General features: G+C 39.9%; 1 protein-coding gene across 1 annotated transcript in view; it reads right to left on the reverse strand.

Moving 5' to 3' along the window:
* Pappa (pappalysin 1) overlaps positions 1–19,156 on the reverse strand; it is a 228,225-nt gene that overhangs the window by 147,526 nt on the left and 61,543 nt on the right. Inside the window, exons 6-7 of the mRNA XM_041632518.1 lie at positions 13,674–13,795; positions 7,222–7,720 (exon numbers count right to left, since the gene is read on the reverse strand). Coding sequence (XP_041488452.1) covers positions 7,222–7,720; positions 13,674–13,795 — 621 coding nt within the window. The remainder of the gene's footprint in view (positions 1–7,221; positions 7,721–13,673; positions 13,796–19,156) is intronic.

Here is a 19,156-nt window from a genome sequence, read left to right on the forward strand (position 1 = left end):
AATAATGGAGAGGGTGCCTGAATTGACCTCTCCCTATACTAAGACTGATAACTACCTTAATAGTCATCATAGAATCTTCATCCAGGAACTGATGGAAGCAGATGCAGAGATCCACAGCTAAGCACTGGGCTGAGCTCCTAGAGTCTAGTCAAAGAGAGGGGGGAGTGATAATATGAGCAAAGGGGTCAAGACCATTATGGGGATACCTAAAGAAACAGTTGACCAGAGCTAGTGAGAGCTCACTGACTTTAGACTGACATTGGGAACCTTCATAGGACCAACAAGTCCCTCTGAATATGAGTAACAGTTGTGAGACTGGGGAAGTCTGTGGTGCCACTGGTAGTGGGATCAGGACATATCCCTAGTGCTTGAACTGCATTTTTGAGCCTTTTCTCTTTGGAGGGATACCTTACTCAGCCTAGATATAGTGGGAAGGGCCTTGGTCTTGTCTCAAAGTGATGTGTCAGACTTTGTTGACTCCTCATGGGAAGCCTTACCCTCTCTGAGGAGTGGATGGGGGTGGAGTGTGGGTAAGGAGGGCAGAGCAGAAAGAGGGTAGCGAGTGGGAACTGGGGTTGGTATGTAAAATGAGAAAAGTTGTTTGAAAAAATAAATAAAAAGAAAAAGAATTAATATCACAACAAAGAAGGGGTGAGTGGATGATTGGGGGGATAAAGAGAAAGATCAACAAATAAATGGGGCTTCAGAAAAAAAACCCTGAAAGTCATGATTCAGCTGAAAAACCACCTAAACAGCCTGCAGGAGCCACCTGGGCCATCAACTGACCCTGGGTTAGGCTAAAGGTTGGCTTAAGTTGGCATCACATGTCTGTTTTTACATGACATATGAGTATGTGTTTGTTTTTGTCTTTTTAAACTTTGTTTTAGTAATCAACGAAAGCAAGGTCTTTTTTTCCTGCTCTATTCATTATTGTATTTCTAGCAACTGAAAAATACCTGGACTTAAGTAAAAACCATCAAAGTATTTACTGATAAAACAACCAATGAGACAGCACTCGGGAGGCAGAGGCAGGCGGATCTCTGTGAGTTCGAGACCAGCCTGGTCTACAGAGCTAGTTCCAGGACAGGCTCCAAAGCCACAGGGAAACCCTGTCTCGAAAAACCAAAAAAAAAAAAAAAAAAAAAAAAACAACCAATGAGAGGACCAAAGGCTTCACACTGAGGAACGTGGCTCCTGAGCACTCGGAGTCCAAAGGAAGAGTTTGGAATCTCATCTGTATAATTCAGGAGTCAGAGTCACAATATCTACCTACATCTTAAGAATGAAATTTCTTTACACCAGAGTTATGCTGAGAAAGTCAGGGAGGTAAGGAAAAATGGGCATATGTAGAGTTGGAAGCATGCAAATCTGAATATTAGAGAATTATAAATGCATACAATGAGATATACAAAGAACTGAGTTGGGAGATAAAGATGTTTAAAGGTCCTTATGTTTCTGCATTTGAAAAGAATATGAAGAGAGAAGCACTAACCAAGAGAATGGCAGTTAACACTCAACAGAGTCATCACTTAATATGTCCCAGATCTGTCCCTTGATAGCTGTATGGATGTTGTCATCTGTCCTGCCTTGGTGTTTCAGGTCATTATCTATAACCTGGGAAGGAGGGGATTGTTATAACTACTAAGGTCATGGAGGTTATCTATGTGAACCTTTTAGTAAGTGTTTGACAAGTGCTTAATAAACACTTAGTAAGCTTAAGGTTCTTTGATTCTCCTTGATTGTTAACTTTCTTCTATTCCTCCATTCCAGATCCACTAAAAAATATTTACTTAGTGTCTCCTTTGTGGTTGGAATGGTTCTGGGTGCTCAGAATACATCAACGAACAGACAGAAAAAAAGTAATGCAACATTTGAAGAACTCATATTCCAGTTCTGAGTTTATATATCAATTTTTTAATCTTTTGGTGTCATCAAAACATCATTTACAACATGTTGTGGAATAGAGTTTTTGTATACTGTGAAAATGTGACTTCATCAAGATGCCTTTTGATTGGTTTAATAAAGAGCTATATTCTGCCAATAGCTAGGCAGAGAGGTTAGGCAAGACTTCTGAGCAGAGAGAAAGAAGGGATGAATCAAGGTGTGTGAGAGAGACACCAGAGGACACAAAGAGGAAACAGGAGGTGCAAGATGGAAGAGAGGTGTTAAAATATGAGGCAAAACATAGATTAATGTAAATGGTTAATTTAAGTTTTAAGAGTTAGTGGGACACGTCTAAGTATAGGCCGAGCTTTCATAATTAATACTAAGTCTTTATGTTGTTTTCTGTGAGTTGTCAGCCCAAAGAAAAGTACAACTACAACAGCAGAAACATTGTTTCCCATAGAACCTGAGACCTTGGGGAATTACTAACACCCCTTCATTTCTAAGCACAGAGTACAGCATCAAACAGACAGCTAGTAAATATTTGAGTATTTGTTGACTGAATTGTTAGATGGATGAAACAGACAGATACCAAAATGAGCAGCTATTGCTGTTCCTCATTTAATACTTCATATTATTTATCATCTATCTATCTATCTATCTATCTATCTATCTATCTATCTACTATCTTCAGTTAGTTTTATATAGAGTCTTCATTTTGGGGAAAATCCAAGGACGGTATGACAGCCAATTAAATTGAAAAACTAATCTGTTCTTTTTTCCCATCCAGGGTCATAGAGAACGAGGAAATATGTATTCTTTGCTACCAGCAGTAGGCCACAGGAGTTGATTGTTGGCTGGCAGCTTCTGCCTTGCAATCCCCTGTTCTACATCTTGTGTCTAGAAATCTGGACAAACCAGTACACCCCTCAAGCTCTTAGACTGTCCCTTCTGATATGAGAGTATAAGGTAGAGTGCCTAGGAGAGAGAGTTTGGAATTAAATCTGGGACTTGAACCCGACTATGAACTAGCCATTCAAGGTTGAATATGTCATTTCGAGGCATGACTTTACAACTTGTGTTCTAAGCACTTAGAAGAAATGTAAAGAAGTGTGAACAGTTAATGGTTGGTATTGGTCACAGGTAACACATCTCAGTGAGGTTTTTTAAGCCAGTTAGAGTCTCGGAAGGACTAATTATCCTAAGCAACTCCTGTTGAATTCTTTTAGTGAAAAAAGTGTAAAACTCACTTTTCCTAACCTCTCTCTGTGTAGATTTGTCCACAGAGAAAATCTTAATGTGCAGGTCCTTCATTTTATATTTTATAGGATTGGAAACAAAGACCCAAGAGGTGACGTAATCTGCCTTGGTGTCACACATTGAGGTAGTTAGTTATTAGCAAAGTTGATGCTGGCCCTTTAATTCTGATAGTGTCAATTCTCATACAATGTAGTGTTTGGCTTAAGTAGGTGGAACAATTCCACATTTCTTTCTTGTCCTTGCCAAAAGTAATTAGTCTACCAGAAACTTCCACGGAGTAAGCATAGAGGGCTCTTTCCATCAATGTCATACCTTGGAAAACTATCTCTAGTGCAGATAACAGAAAGAATAAATATTTCTGTTGGGAGAAAAAAATTGAGACTAAGGTCAAAGGGAATCACGTAATGGGTTGAGTCAGAAGAAAAAAAGACCCCCCTTCCATCCCAAACAGTCTTTATACAGAATTTGTATAAAAGCCAATTTATGTAATATGGAAAAATTAAAAGCAGCAATCTCTCTCTGTCTCTCTCACACACATACACATATGCATGTGTACTATTTGTGGTAGGGTTCCATACTCAAATTACTGAGAGATAAAAGTGAGTTGAAGTGGTATGTGGACTTGAGGTGATGTGTTTTCCTTTTATTCCTCAGTGATTCAGGATATATACAGTTGAGAAATCCCAGTACAACCCAGTATTAGTCTCCAACAATTTTATTTGTGATTATCAAGAGAGGCAAATAGGAGGGCTGAAGAGGTGTCAGGGGTTAAGGGTGCTTACTGGCCTTTGAGGGTACTTGAGTGCCTGTCATTCATTCCCTTTCACCCGTATGGTAGCTCTCAACCTTCTCCATTTTCTGAGAGACCCAATGCCTTTCTCTGACCTCTGTGGGCACACATGTGGTACACATGTGTTCATACAGCAAAGCATACACATAAAATAAAAATAAATACCTTTAAAAACCAGGCAAACAGGAAAGTTAATCAGTACCTGAGTCTGGCACTTGTCATATACAAGGGTCTATAAAGAAATATTTCACTGTAAAATGGAAAAACCAAGAAAAACAGAACAAGTGGTACATTAGAACTTTGAACTAACAGTGATGCTTTTAGGTGTAAAGTGGCACAGGAACCACTCTCTATCACAGAGACTCTGTGGGTATCCTCTCCTCAGCACTCAGGTGGAGGGCTTTCCTTGAAAGGGCAGTCTAAGTGGTCCTTGGCATCCACAGGCCTCAGTACAGATGACTACACAGATTGCCTTCCTCTCATACTTGCAAATTGAAAGAATACCATTGAGAGTGAAAGAAAACTTGGCAATTCCTAGGTCTTAGAGCTCACCAAGAGCAGTGGCAGTTAAACTTTAACCAGCCAGAGAATCACCTGGAGAGACCCTACATATGGGATTTGTGATTCAGGAATCTGGCCAGGGCCTGAGAACCTGGCCTTTCTGGGTTCCCAAGCGAGGCTGATGTACTTGATCTGGGGCAGCATGCTAGGAGCTAAGACACTGCCTAAGAGCAGGAGGTCTAAAACTCCATGACATAGTATAATCACTTCATGAGATGCTTACAAGTCCTGATCTTCAGGCCTTACTATTAACTAATACCCAAGAGGAAAGTGTGAGAGGGAAAAGGTTAGAAGGAGGCCATTTAAAAGTATTTCATGATTTTGAAATGAGCAACCTAATTTAAGAACCATGATTTAAGCACAAACCTCCCTCTTATAGAATTGAGGCATTTAAAGACTAAAAAAAGTGACTCATACAAGATCCCAGAGTGAGTTAGTGACTTAGCAGAGAATAGAATCCGGGGTGCTTTTTCTTCTGTTTCATTTCCACCGCTCCGCATTTATCAAATACATGTCAGCTCTCACAGGCTCATAAATCAAAGCAAAAAACGAAAGCCATGTTTAAACTGAGGCTTTGAGGCATCTATTCTTGCTTTCCGCTATTGTTTTATAAAGAAATCTTAAGTAGCTACAAATTTACAGAATTTTACCAGCCCAGACAAGTGAGGAGAAGGACAAGACAGGGTTATGGAGTATTTTCATGGAAAGACTATGTACTTAAGTTTTAAGTACATTCTCAAACACAAACCAAGTGCTCCCACTGAGTCCTTAAACAGATGGTATTCATCTCCCATTCAGTGTGGGGCAACATTTGGCCTGAGACGTGTGCATTCATCGCGGGCATTTAAAGGGAAGTGCTGGTAAAGTGTTTGAAAGTGGTCTGTCTCTTAAAACGATTAAAAGTTTCCTTCCAGTATTTGGATTCCATTAATGATTGGTTTAGTAAATATTTTTGAGTACATAGAGTAGCGATAGTGTCTTATATCATCTTAGAACTGAATAAAGAGCCAAACAAAACTTGCAGAAACCATGGAATTCGGTATTTTCATCAGACAGAAGAAAAAGGAGTGCTCAAGAAGGGAAGCCAATTTACCTCATATTAGTGAGTGGGCTGACTAGGACTAAATATGAAGCATCTGCATCCTGGGCTATTGCTCTTTCTATTATTCTGAACGTTCCTACCAGCATTTCTTGTACATAGGAAGTATTACATAAAGTTTGTTGTTTGACTGTACAGACTCTTTATGCTCAAATTAGTCAGTTAAGTCTCCACCATGATTTAACGCCTAAAACAGAAGTTAGACAAATCTTTGACAGAACATAAGTTGGATAGACTGATTTGGGATTACATTCCAATCTCCCATCTCACCACTCACATCTGAAAGTCTTCTTTTTCCTCCTATGCAAGTTGACAATGACTGTAGGATTGTGATTATAGAATGGGCAACATGAATGACTGACACTTTATTATAGACTTCTGTCCGGTAGACAGAATGCTATTTATGGTTTGAATCTTAAATATCATCTAACAGTTCATATATCAAAGGTTTAGCTCCCATTGAAGCAGAATGCAGAGGTGGGGGCATTTGAGAGGTGATTGGATCATGAAGGCTTTGATAACATAAAGGAATTAATATATTCATGGATTCATAAACCTATTGAGCTCTGGAGAATGGATGGTATGATGAAAGTGAAGCCTTCTCTTTGCTTTCGAGATGACATAAACATCTCTGCTCTACTTTATGCTCTCTGTTGTGGTGTTCTGTTCTGCCTCTAGCAATGGTCAGTAGGAACATGTCCAAGTGATAATATTCTAAAGTTCTGAAACCAGAGACAACATAACCTTCCCCTTGATTTGCCTCAGTTCCTTCCTTCCTTCCTTCCTTCCTTCCTTCCTTCCTTCCTTCCTTCCTTTCTTTTTGGTCATAACAACAGATAAGTTACACACACACACACACAAACACACACACACCACCACCACCACCACCACCCCAACCACTATTGACCTCATCACAAGGTATATTTATTATAAGACATATATCTCAAGAATGAAAAGAAAATGCTAGAAAAGTGCTTAAAAAGTAAGTGTTGATGACACATATTGTGAGCATCTCCTTTTCATCTACAAAAGCAGTTACAGACACCTACAGTTGTAAGATACTCGACGATCAAAGAAGTTAGGAACTCTTTTCTACCTCAGGAAATAAAACAAACAGAAGGATGGTATCTAGAGGTATTCAAAGTCTAGACATATTTTATGTGGCTGCCTAGGTGTGTACCCAAGTTCCAGTGAAGTTGTTACTACATTACCATTTTCGTCCACTGGAGAAGCAATCAGAATGTGCAAATCTACTTCAATTTTATATAAAAAGAAATCATTAGCAAAGTTCAGCTCTCTCCTTTTCATTAGTAATAAAAGACTTTTTCATTGCCATTCACATCCAACTCCCGTGTTTGCTGTTGGAAATACTAAATTTTGAAGAGATAAGTGAATTTCACAGAGAAGAGATATCTCTACTCCTGACACATTTATTATTCATGGCCCTTCCCATTGTACCAATTCTGCTGTATTAAAACAAATTCCTCACTCAACACTGGGGTACAATCTCTAGAAGTAAGTCTGACTGAGGTGAACTTTCTCCTTCTAGTCCAGAATTTTCTGACTTTCCCCACATCTCTCCACAGCCCATCAATTATATCAGCTCATGCTAGGAGAAGGCACTCACATGTCCACGAATCTTCTGTTGAGGTGCAGTAATGAGGCTATGTCTTTCTGAAGAGGAGGGTCCCGGAGCACTTTATACTGTAGGGGTTTACACTCCATACACAGTGGGCTGTCTGAAGTGGAGGTCAGCATGGCTGCATCAATCTCCAGGTGTTCATCAAGAGTATAGATCTGGATGCCATATACCTCCTCACTCACTTCTCGGAGTCTGATGGTCAGTGGGATATCACAGAACACATTTTGAGGACCCAAAGAGATGTTCTTTCCACTGACAGTCAATAGTTTGATGTCATTTACAGCTCCACTAGAGTCCCAGTCAGTGGAGACAAAGGTCACCCAGATGGTCAGAGACTCGGGGACCAAGGGGTACTGGAATTTCAGCTCAAGGTGGCAGCCTTGTGGCTCAGGACAAGCTGGAGGGACTGTGTGTGGATTGACTGCTGAGTTTGGACTCCAGGTTCTGACACTGGATTTACACGGCTGTTCCACATCTGGATGACCTATGGAGAAAGAGATGCAAATGAGTTCTCGCTTCATTCTAGTTTTCACAGTTTCTCATAGACCCCAGAAAAGATCTGTGTGATGAGAACTTAGAGATAAAAGAGTGGATCTCAGAGTCATGGATAATCTGCTGTATATAGAGTTCTCAGCTCTTCCTTAACCCTACAAAACAGAGCCCAGATGAGTCACTGAAGTGAACTTCAAATGTCTGAAGACTGAGCTAAGAATGCTCAGCTTTCCTTCCTAAGCTTCCATTCAGAGGCTTTGATGCCTTGTATAGAAATAAAGAAGAGATTCTTTCTACGAAGACTTTCTCTGTCCTGTTAGCGTGTTTAATTCTTGAGCAGATTCATCTCTTAAATGAAACAATTAAGGTTCTAAAATAGAGAAAGTAGAAACAACAATAACAGCATAAGCACCCCCACTCTGTGATTCTTAGGAGAAGAGACTATGGCTGACAATACAATTTGAAATTCTCTCTTCACCAACTGTCTCTCTCTCTCACTTAAGCAAATAGAACTCATCACCACACTGAGTTATGATTACTTTTCTCAGCTACACAGAAGAGGGCCTCCAGGTCTAGATGTGACCTCAGGAGGGAAGAATTTAGCAGTCGCAGCAGATTGAGATCCGTGGAGATGAAGCAGCCTTTCTCTGAGGAAAAGTAGCAAGAGCACATTTTTTTCTTCTTTCTCCACTGTCCTTGAGTCAAAACAGACAGAACTCAGAGAATCTCAGTGGTATGGAATGACCTCATGTAGGGGAAGGGAGGACGAGAGATAAAACGGTTTCAAGTCTGACTTGGAGGTCTGTCATTCACAGTTCAGTTTCCTCTGAGACTTTGTCTGAGAGTAAAGGCCTGTCTTGCTCTCCTCTTCTGATGGGTATTTTCTGGTGCTTCTGTAAGTCTAAACAGGTTGGACCAACATCAGTGATACCAGTGGGACTCTAATCTTAATGATCCCTGCATTTAACAAGAACTGTATGATATAGACTTTTGTTCAATTGATCTATCTCCTGATATTGGGGAAAATGACTGTCAATGGTAAGAAAGCCACAGGAGAACAAAGATGACAAATATGTTTGGTTCATCATTCCTGTTTTCTTGTTTATCAGCAGAGGGACCAAATGCTTTCCAAAAGATAAGGTAAGTCTGATCAAAATTTTCAAATAAGTACAAGGAGTGGAAATTTTAGCAAAGTTTCTACTTGTCTTGTTATTAGAGACAGATGCTTATATATGAGAAAAAGGACCACAAGGGTCACAAATTAACACTTATTACCAAGAAGGACACCTCTTTCTAATAATACAAGGCTTCATACACCCACCAGACTCTTTGTGTATGTACTGCATAAAACACATTGCATGTCTTAGTGTTTTGTATTCTGGCAGCAAGTCTATAGCGCCGATTCTATTAAATACATTCTACAGAAAATAAAACTTAGCTTCAGATGGCTAAGCAATTGTCTTACAGTAATAGAACATTATCTGATATTGCTGGTCAAAGCCATGTGACAGGCTTTGAAGCAATGATAGTTGAATTTAAATCTCAACTCTTCAACTTCAGTTGTGTTACCAACTTCATTGTTACCCACTTCGAAGGTAGTTGTAAAGAGGAAATGGAATGAGATCTTTAATAAATCTCAGAAATATATTAGCCAGGAGAAGGAATGAGGAACTAGGAAAGAACATCTTTGAGAAAGCAATACAAGCACAGGCAATGGTGGAGAAAGAACGTGAGCTAGTAAGACTTACAGTTTCACAAAAAGAGTAGTAAGTGTTGACAACAGAGTAAACAGAATCCATATTAGGAAGTGTTTTGTATATCACATTATAGGGCATGAACTGTACTCTGAGATAGATGAAGAACTCCTTGTAAATTTTAGACAAGTGAATGACATAACATCTGTTGTTACAAAACACTGCTTAGAGAATAGATGCTATCTATTCATCAATTGTTCATTTGTCTATTCATCCATCTGTCCATCTATCCAGCTACCAATCCATCATCCATCAACCCATCCATTAACCTGTCCCTCCGTCTGTCTATTCTTTCTCTTTCCAACCATCTATCCATCCACCTACCAATCAGCTATCCATCCATTCATATGTCTATCCATGCATTGCAATAATAATTATAGAGTTCTGGGTATTTATAGTATATTAAGCTAGTTCCTGGGTAGTAGGTTTTCAGATGTTCTCTTGGTGTTCATGTAGCTTCTAGTCTGATGAGGCTAGTAAAGATATTGCAGAGAGTACACATCTATGGATCAGAAAAAAAGGGACCATCAGAGATCATGAGTTCAAGTCCCTAAAGAGTAACAAAAGGTGTCCTGATTAAAACTGATTGGTTGTGAGACACAAAGAAGGACTGAGAATAGGAAGCAAAAAGTGGAAGGAAGGAAGGGAGAGAGGGAGGAAGGAGACAAAAAAGTGACAAAAGAAAAAGGAAGAAATCCAAAGAGAGTTACAAAGATCTATTAGTTCCTTATGAACACAATATCCTTCTGCATATATAGTGACTACATGAGAAAACTCATTTTTATATAAGCAGTCCACTATGAATAAGTCATATACAGAATAAGTCATGTACTAGGAATAAGACACACATATAGAAATATATTTACACATATTTATGCTGACCCAAATTTACATTTATGAAAATCTATACAGGTATCCCTAGTATGTTTAAGTAATATACCCTGTGCTGTTGACATGAACATAGATATAGTGGTAAGATTTTCTTTAAAGCATGCTTTAGCACACCTGAAATATTCTAGGAAGAACAATAAAGACAGCACTCATACAAACAGGAAATAATGAAAAAAGGTGGTGCCATGTGCCCATCTCTCATGGAAAGGCCAACACTTGGAATAAATTATTGCTTGCCTAAGTGATTATAAGTGGGCTTTAAATCAGTCAGATTCACCCATCTAGTTTCTGTTTTATAAATGTAATGTACATACTTCAAGAACTATGTATCCATGAAACATAGGTTTTGCTTTAGAAATAAGAGTACAGCTGTTTTCTGTGAGCCGAGATGAGATTTTTTTCATTTGTTTTTGTTTCTGTTTTGTTTTCCTACTGTGGAGGAAAGGGAATTAATGCAGTGGATAGTAAATAGATTTCTTAAAAATGAAAATCTTTATAATCTAATATGGAGTTAAAGAAGCTCACTGTAGGTTGACATTCCATTGTGTGAGTAAGATACCGTGTTGGGAGTATTTTAAGAACTTCAAAGGCACAGGGTAGTTGGCAGCATCAGGGTGAGGAACACCCCTTTTAATTCTGTCCCATACCTTTTCTCAATCCCACAGATTTATTTGGTATTGCTCATGAATTTGGGAGTTTTCTGTTAGTTTAGGAGGTCCCAAAACTTAAACACACAAAGATAAATAGGTTGAAAATGAGTTGGGAAATAAATTATAAAGTTTGACCCATCGAACAGTTTATTTCTTCAAGAATAGTAAAAGAGTCTGTGCCAATGGATCACAAAGCACGTGATACCGTAAGCACAGAGCGGTGTCTCCTCCTAGCAGGAACGCAGCAAATGCATATAGGAACTTCTAGGCAGTGCTTGGGAGCGAGTAACTCGGACATCCAGGGACTCAGCACTTGTGCTTGACTATGCACTGCATGCCACCCTCAAAGGGAGCCAGGACAAACCAGGAACAGGCTTCGCTAAGGGACACGTTTGGTTTGCATGAAGGAGTGTGTTGGTGTCTGGAAACAAGATGATTGCAGCTGAGGACGAGCCCTGCAGATTCTACCTCTCAGTTATCTCACAACGCTGATTTTCTCCCTTCTCTCCGCTTCGGACCCTTAGCATCTCCGCAGGTATCACCCTTTTATGGAGTTCCAAACTAGAGTTCATGAAGTGGTGATCTACTCTGACCTAAGAACATAACATCTTTTCCCTCTTAACAAAGAGGCCACTCTTATGTGGGCACTACCCACCTCAACAGTTCAGTACCTGTTACCTTCACCACACTGCTCATGCTGTGAATCCACATAAATGCACACTGCATTATTAGGAGCTTTTGCTTTGGTGGTTTACGTCTACTTGTACACCATTGCATATCTGTGAATGGATGCATTGTACAGGTACAAAATGTATATATAGTGTGCATTGCTTTATCTGTCAGAGGATTAATAGCATTTCTTGCTCTGTAGCCCTGAAAAGCTCCACTGTATTCCCAGGAGAGAATGGGAAAGGAATAGCAAATGATGTCATAATAATTACAAAAATAATTCTGACTTTGAAGACACTTTGGACTACACCTAGGAAACTTCCCTTCTTTAAATTTTAAAATTGCTTCAGTGCTTAAATGTGTCTAGTGACATTTAGTGGGAAGCACAATTCTGTAGTCTTGGGTGAAGACTCTTGTTTACTGGGTCTTTAGCCCTTGACTTATGTGAGCATGGTTTATTTTCACCACATGGTCACTGCCCATTCACTGACCTCACTCCTAGTGAATAGCCAGCCTTGCCTCACCTGTGTGCCCAAGACTGTTCCCAGCATACACCCCCATGGCACGTACACAGGAAAGTGGGAACATGTTATGCAAGTCTGCAAAGTGTTCGCAGGTATCAGAGATATGTAGATTTGTCTGAGTGGGTATCATTTAAGTGGGGAAATTATGTCTACAAATTAGGAAGAACTAATTAGGTTAGGGAGTGCCACAGTGAAGAAGATCATTGAATAAATTCCTTCACTGATGGGGACTGGAGTCTGCTGACCTCAAGTGTCCCTTACAGGTCTGGTAGTCTGTGACTCTGCGAGGATGAACTGCAGGCTTCTCCCAGATATCACTCTTGCTTTATATTCCAGAAAGATTTATTTAGCATCCCCACATTCAAATCCCATCTTTATTTTAAGTACTTCAGAAAAAAAAAGTCTAGGACCATCATTTTCAACTTCACTTTCCACTCTGATCTTTTTCCTTTCCTTTAGTCTATCTTTAGCATCCTTTCCAACCCTCTTTCTAAACATATAGATGGTAGAGAAGGAATTCTCATGGATGCTCCGCTAGGTATAGGTTCTGCTCCCTCTGATGAACTGATGTCATGTTGTCGCACCCAATGATGGTGGCCACCAGCTGACTTGCACTGGAGTTTTGTGGAACTGGCAGGGGCCAGGGCCAATGTGTGAATGTTTCAGGGCAGGGAAAGGGAAATGTGATATGAGAAGGAAGTCATGGGTTCTCTGCCAGTCTGGATTCAAGGCTAAGTGCCAAAGTGCCAAAGTCAGGGTTTGACTGAAGTTGTTCTCTGTTTCAATAGGACACAGGAGTTGTTTTCTGTGCATATACAACACAAAGATGCTCTGAGGAGGCCCAGTCATTGTCGTCTTGGGACGCCTGAGAATGCCCTCTGTACATGGCAAGATCTGGCCATGGGTGGAGAGTAGAACAGAGGTAACTAACAAAAGTTTACATGGGGAAAAAGAGTCGTGACACATACAAGAAAGACCCATCTAGCCTTTTTAATACCTGAAGAAGGGTCAAAGACGATTGATGCTTTGAAGTCACTCAATAGCTCTAATGTGACCTGTCTGGGCCAGCAAGCCACTGGAGTCAGTAAGTTATATGAACACATGAATGTATCATGTGGCTTTGATTCTTATATAATATATTTGTGACTTCATTTCATCATACGTAACATAAGAATAGCATACTTAGAATAGTATATATGCTAAAAAATACTTGTTAAATTAACGAATAGTGTTAAAGACTGATAAAAAGGAATAAAATTTCATGTACAGGAGGTTATCTTCTGTGTGCCACGCATGTCAATAAACTCCAACTTACCTTCTGCTTCCCCAGGACTCCAGTGCCCAGATGGTCCACAGGGCATCGGGGAAGAGGCATTGAAAGCATACTGCACCAGGATTCTCCCTTCTAGGCAAAGGTCACATGCTGATCCCACGTATGTCAATAAACTCCAACTTACCTTCTGCTTCCCGAGGACTCCAGTGCCCTGATGGTCCACAGGGCATCGGGGAAGAGGCATTGAAAGCATACTGCACCAGGATTCTCCCTTCTAGGCAAAGGTCACATGCTGATCCCACTTCTCTAGGAGGCCAAGGAAAGAGGGGAAAGACACCGACTTAGGAACAATTGAGTGAGCAACTGATGGGACTGGGGCAAAGGCAATGGGGCAGAGGACACAGCCTGTGTTTACTCCCTAACACACTAAGACTAAGAAAATGACATAAATGAAATCCCTCCTATTTCCCAGGATGTTTTGGCAGCTGTCCTGATGATGCATTCTTTCCTCTGATATCAAGAAGCACAAAACCAATTGGCCAGAAGATCACTACCTGCAGTCATTAATTGCATATGGCATAAAAACCTCCACCGAGTATTTTTTGTGTAGTTGTAGGAGTATCTTTTTCCTTATTTTGTCCTCAGAAATAACCCCTTTAAAAATATTTTCCAGGTACCAAATATTTTCAAGGCATCAGTCTGCATCCCAGGCATTAAACATGAAGAAGGTGTGATTTCTTCACCAGAAAATGAGTGGGCTAGATGAGATGATGCCTAAGAAACCTTCCAGCCCTCACAGTCTGGGGATGAGTGAGTCACTCACAATTTAATAGTCAAAAGCAGTTTCTTTACTATGCCATCTAACTCATTTTAACATCTTTCCAGGGGGTGAGCCAGTCTATCAATGGGACCATTCCAAAAAGTGGAGTATTATGGTGGAGTATCTGGAGTATCTGGATTCAATCTCTCTCTGGCTACAACTTACTCTAGATTCCTACTGGCTCTCCAAATTTGGCATCTATGGGAGGTGGTTATGGAGAAGACAGAGGAATGAATATTTTATATTCTCATGGACCTAAAAATCTGCATATCTGAGTGGCATCTGCTGATATTTCTGACAACAGAATCTCTAGATGATGTTGAGTAACATCCCAGCCAACTCACTGCTTCTCAAAATACATATCCCTGTATATCCTTTTCAGTCAGTCCCCAAATATGCATCATTTGGCTCTTTGCAAGGTTAGAAGGACAGAGCCAGAGCTCAAGTTGTAGGATTTCCCCTAACAAGGAAACTCCATAATTCTAGAAAGTATGTGTGTGAACCTCATAGTTGGCCGGTTTTCCCAGGCAGGGGTCAGGAAATCACCACAAACCCCATTCTGTGCACGTCATTCTTCCACTTAATCGTTTGAGTGATTCCAACACTCAACGACCCTAACTTCTTGGCCTTGTCTCTTTCACACCGAGTCACATTATCCCACGTTTGGGGGTTTTACCTGGCTGGTGTTTCTTATCCTTCAAGGTTCACCTTGAATAGCTTTTCCTCGATGAATATATTATGAGGCTCTTGAGAAGCAGACCCACGCCCTAGGCTTCCTTTCCTATCTTAGGATTCAGCACATAACCTTAATGCTGGCTAGCATATGCAGTCAAATGGATGGATGAGCGGATGCATGTGTGAATGAATATTGGTCACCTAGACACATATATCATGCTCATGGCTAAATTAAGCCAGGCCTTCAATCTGCATTGTGTGCTTTTTCAGCACAGGGGTTGAAAAATGTTAAAACACACATCAGTAAAAGGTTTGCAAGGACATTAACACTTGGTGAAAATAAGAAATTATATATCTGAAGGTTAGTGTAAATGGAATGGTGGGCAGTTATTATAAAATATGAAGTATCATGCAAAACATACTTGCTATAAAATTAAGTAGAATAGACTTATTCAAGTTTAACCTATAGTGCTGTCTTAACACTATTCAGGTAGGCTTCCATAACAAAATATTGGCAGTAGTTTGTGAGTTGCTTTTGGGAAAGGAATTATCTTATTTATATCAATATACTTATCATAAGGGAACAAGGAAAGCAGAAAAAAGTAGAAAAGGTGGGCAAGATGAGACTGGGGGATGCTTCAGCATTCAGCAGTCCCTTACAGTGTTAGCTTCCATGTGCAGCAACTCGGGGTAGCAGGACTGAAGCCAAAACAGTGACATCATGAATGCCCTGGGATGGGTTCAGAAGCTGTGCTGACCTAGACAGTTGCAGACTTCTTTAGGCATAATGTGAACTTCGCTGACCTCCTCTCATGTGTCTGGTTCTCAAGAAGTCCTCTGATGAGTGATCACTATCAGGCTGAGAGCAAATGTGATGGGTGGTGTCCTATACAGGCAGGGAACGCTTGTGACCTCAAAGAACTCTGGTATTTGTTTCATTTTCGTCGACACCTATACACACACACACACACACACACACACACACACACACACAACTATATACCTGCAGAATGCTAATGTTGAGAGAGTTTATCTTTCTTTTCTTTTATATTCTTTTCTTTCTTCCTCCCTCCCTCCTTCCCCCTCATTCTTTCTCTTTCTTTTTTTCTTTCTTCCTTCTTTCCTTTCTTTCTTTTTTCTTTCTTTCCATTCTTTCTTTCTTTTCTTCCTTCCTTCCTTCCTTCCTTCCTTCATTTCTTCCTTTCTTTTTATGCCCCCTCTTTTTTCTTTTTGTGCTGAGACAGGCTTTCTTTGTTAAAACAGTCTTGCCTATCCTGGAACTCTGTTTGAAGATCAGGCTGGCCTCAAACTTACAGAAATCCATTTGCCTCTGCCTCCCAAGAGCTGGGATTTAAAGCATGTGCCACCAGTGCCTAGAGAGTTCATCTTTCTTATACAGTTTATCTATGTAAAAGCTCAAAGATGTAGATATGTTTATGCTATTGAACAAGGAGCTCAGTACCCACATGCAGTCATTTAAATTTAAACTAAGCAGTACAAAATACATTTTAAAAACTTTTGAACATTGGTGATATTAGTCATAGTTTCAAGTACGACATGGTCACTATCCTGGTGAATATGACTGCTTGGAAAACGGCTGCTGTCTTGGTGAATGTTGATATGAAATAGTCCCGTTAATAAATAAAGGTTTTTTCTGAATGGTGTTTCAATAAACTATCCTAGATTAAAAAGAATTAGTTTCCTTTCTTTGCAGCTAGAGTGGTACTAGTATGTATTACCTTTGTGGGAAGAAATTATTCATTATTTTATGTATTAGATGCGCAGAAGAAAATCTGCCTAAGCAAGGCTAAGTCTCTTCAATCTACAGATCAGAAAAAAAAGTTAAAGGAGCAGAAAGAGTGGGTGCATCTGTAGGGTCTTTAGACCCTGGGCTCCTAGTTTCTAGTCCAGTGTGCTTTACAGGTTATGTAGCCAATTGTCCGGACAATTGAAACCACCCAGTCAACACGTTTGCAAGACAGATAAAAAGAAAGGAGTTAGAAAGACCAGGGGTGGCCTTGAATTATTTATTCAGTTGCCCCTGCATGAGGACTCTGTTGTGGGAAAATCTGAATATATTTTTTTAAGGGAAACCCTTATATTCTCTTAGACCACAGATGTGAGAACAGCAGGAGGCCCAGAGCAGGGCCAGGGGCAAGATGCTGGCATTGATGGATGGTGTGGAAAATACCCAAGGTTTTTCAAGGGAAGGGGATTTTCAAGTAGCTAAATAGTTCTGGAACCAAACACAAGGTAGAAGCTAACATTTCCCTAGTGTGGAGTATGTGTGCTTGGTACATCACGGATGTCATTTGTTGACTTTCCTGCATCACACAGGTAATGCGGGCAAATTGGCATCATTTTATGGAGGAGGACTCCAAGGACTGCAGAATTGAGAGATCTTGCCCAAAGTCTCAACTACTGGTAGCAATGAAGCTAAGGGTGGCTGGCGGTAGTGTGTGTGTTAGAGAGGGAGCATATATCAAAGCTTCTATGCCTCATACTAATCAATTTGTATAACCGTAAACTTTTTGCTTATGGGGGAATGACACACGAAGAATATAGTGCCACTTCTTTACAGCAATTTATTGATACTTGTGGACCAACTTCCTTTAGATTATGGTTTGCAAAGCTGCTAACCTTAATTAAACACATTTCAAAAATGTCAGTCTGAATTTAGCATGTGATAACTCCATTAGGCAATCTTGCCCTGAACAGAATAACTATTGTATATTCCTCATGTCCTAACTGACAATAGGTAATTAAAAACATATTGATTAAAACTCAAGCTGAGAGTACTATGTAATAGAGACACATCTCATTACACAACAATTAACCCTCTAATGGTTTTCCAACAATCAGATGGAATTTATTTAATGGACAATAACTGCTTTATGAAATTTAAATTGAATACATACACAGGAAGCTTCATTTACACAAGTTCCATTTTTAAGTAGAATTGAGGCCAAAGCTTGACCAAAAGTCTGATACTTCTCATCACCACAGAGAAAATAAATAAATCGAAGGCTGCTGGAAGACTTGTTCCACAGTGTCACGTGAGCGTTCCCAAACCCAGCTCAGAGTGCTGCAAGGCCAGCTGAGGCTAGGGAGAGGGAGTTCTGACAGAAGTCTAGGGAGTACAATTCCTTCCTAATAGATCAAACTCTTGCCTGGACACAAAAGGAAGGGAAAGTTCTAGATTCAGGGACTGATAGTGGTGTAGAAATTTAGAGCCCCAATTTAATGTGGTATCATTGTATAATGTGTTTTTCATTTTAAACTTATTTTTAACTCATAGATATTAACTTTGTATGCTTTAAAACATAAAGTAAAATTTTCATACAGGTTTGTAATGATAAAGTAAGGGTGATTGACAAATCTATCACCACTTATACCTAACAATTTTGTGCATATATGATGAAGGCACTTAAAATCCATTTGAAAATATACAAAGCATTACCATTCATTGTAATATCACTTCTGGCGGTAGACCACTAAAGGTTATTTCTATGGTCTAATTGAAATGATACCCTTTGAACATCTTCATTTCTCACATCCACCTAAATTCACCCTCCTCTGTCAGGAATCTTTCTATCTGTATACAAGAGTTCAGCTTTATAAAATTCCACATGTAGCAGAGATCAGGTAATGTTTGTCTGTCTGAGGTTGTCTTATTCCAATAAGCATAATGGCCCTCTAGATTCCATGTGTTTTAAATCACAAGGTTTCCCCACTACCTTTTAGCTGGCTAATATTTCACAGTATACACAGGCATTAAAAAATATCTGATGAAGAATATTCAGGTTGTTTCTACATCTTAGTTACCGTGAATACTCCTGTACAGACCATATGGAACAGGGTGCCTCTTCTACTGATACGTCCGATCTGCTTTCTTGTTTTTCATTTGTGTGTGTTGTACCTGTGTTTGCATTTGTTTTTTGAACTTGAGGGTGCACATATGTGTATGCATGTGTGTGTGCGTGCGTGCATGTGCTTTTTGTGTGTGAATACTCATATTCCTTTTGTGGAGGCTTAAAAGTGATGTCAAGAGTCTTCATTGCCCTTGCATCTCATTCATGAAGGTAGGGTCCCTCAGTCAAACCAAGGACTGGGTGGCTTTTATGGCTAGTCTTGCCAGCCGTTTATTCTGGGATCCTCTGTCTCGACTCTCC

This window comes from Microtus oregoni, unplaced genomic scaffold (genome assembly GCF_018167655.1).
Source record: "Microtus oregoni isolate MIOR12 unplaced genomic scaffold, Mior012 000041F_ref0000270, whole genome shotgun sequence".
NCBI classification, from domain to species: Eukaryota; Metazoa; Chordata; class Mammalia; order Rodentia; family Cricetidae; genus Microtus; species Microtus oregoni.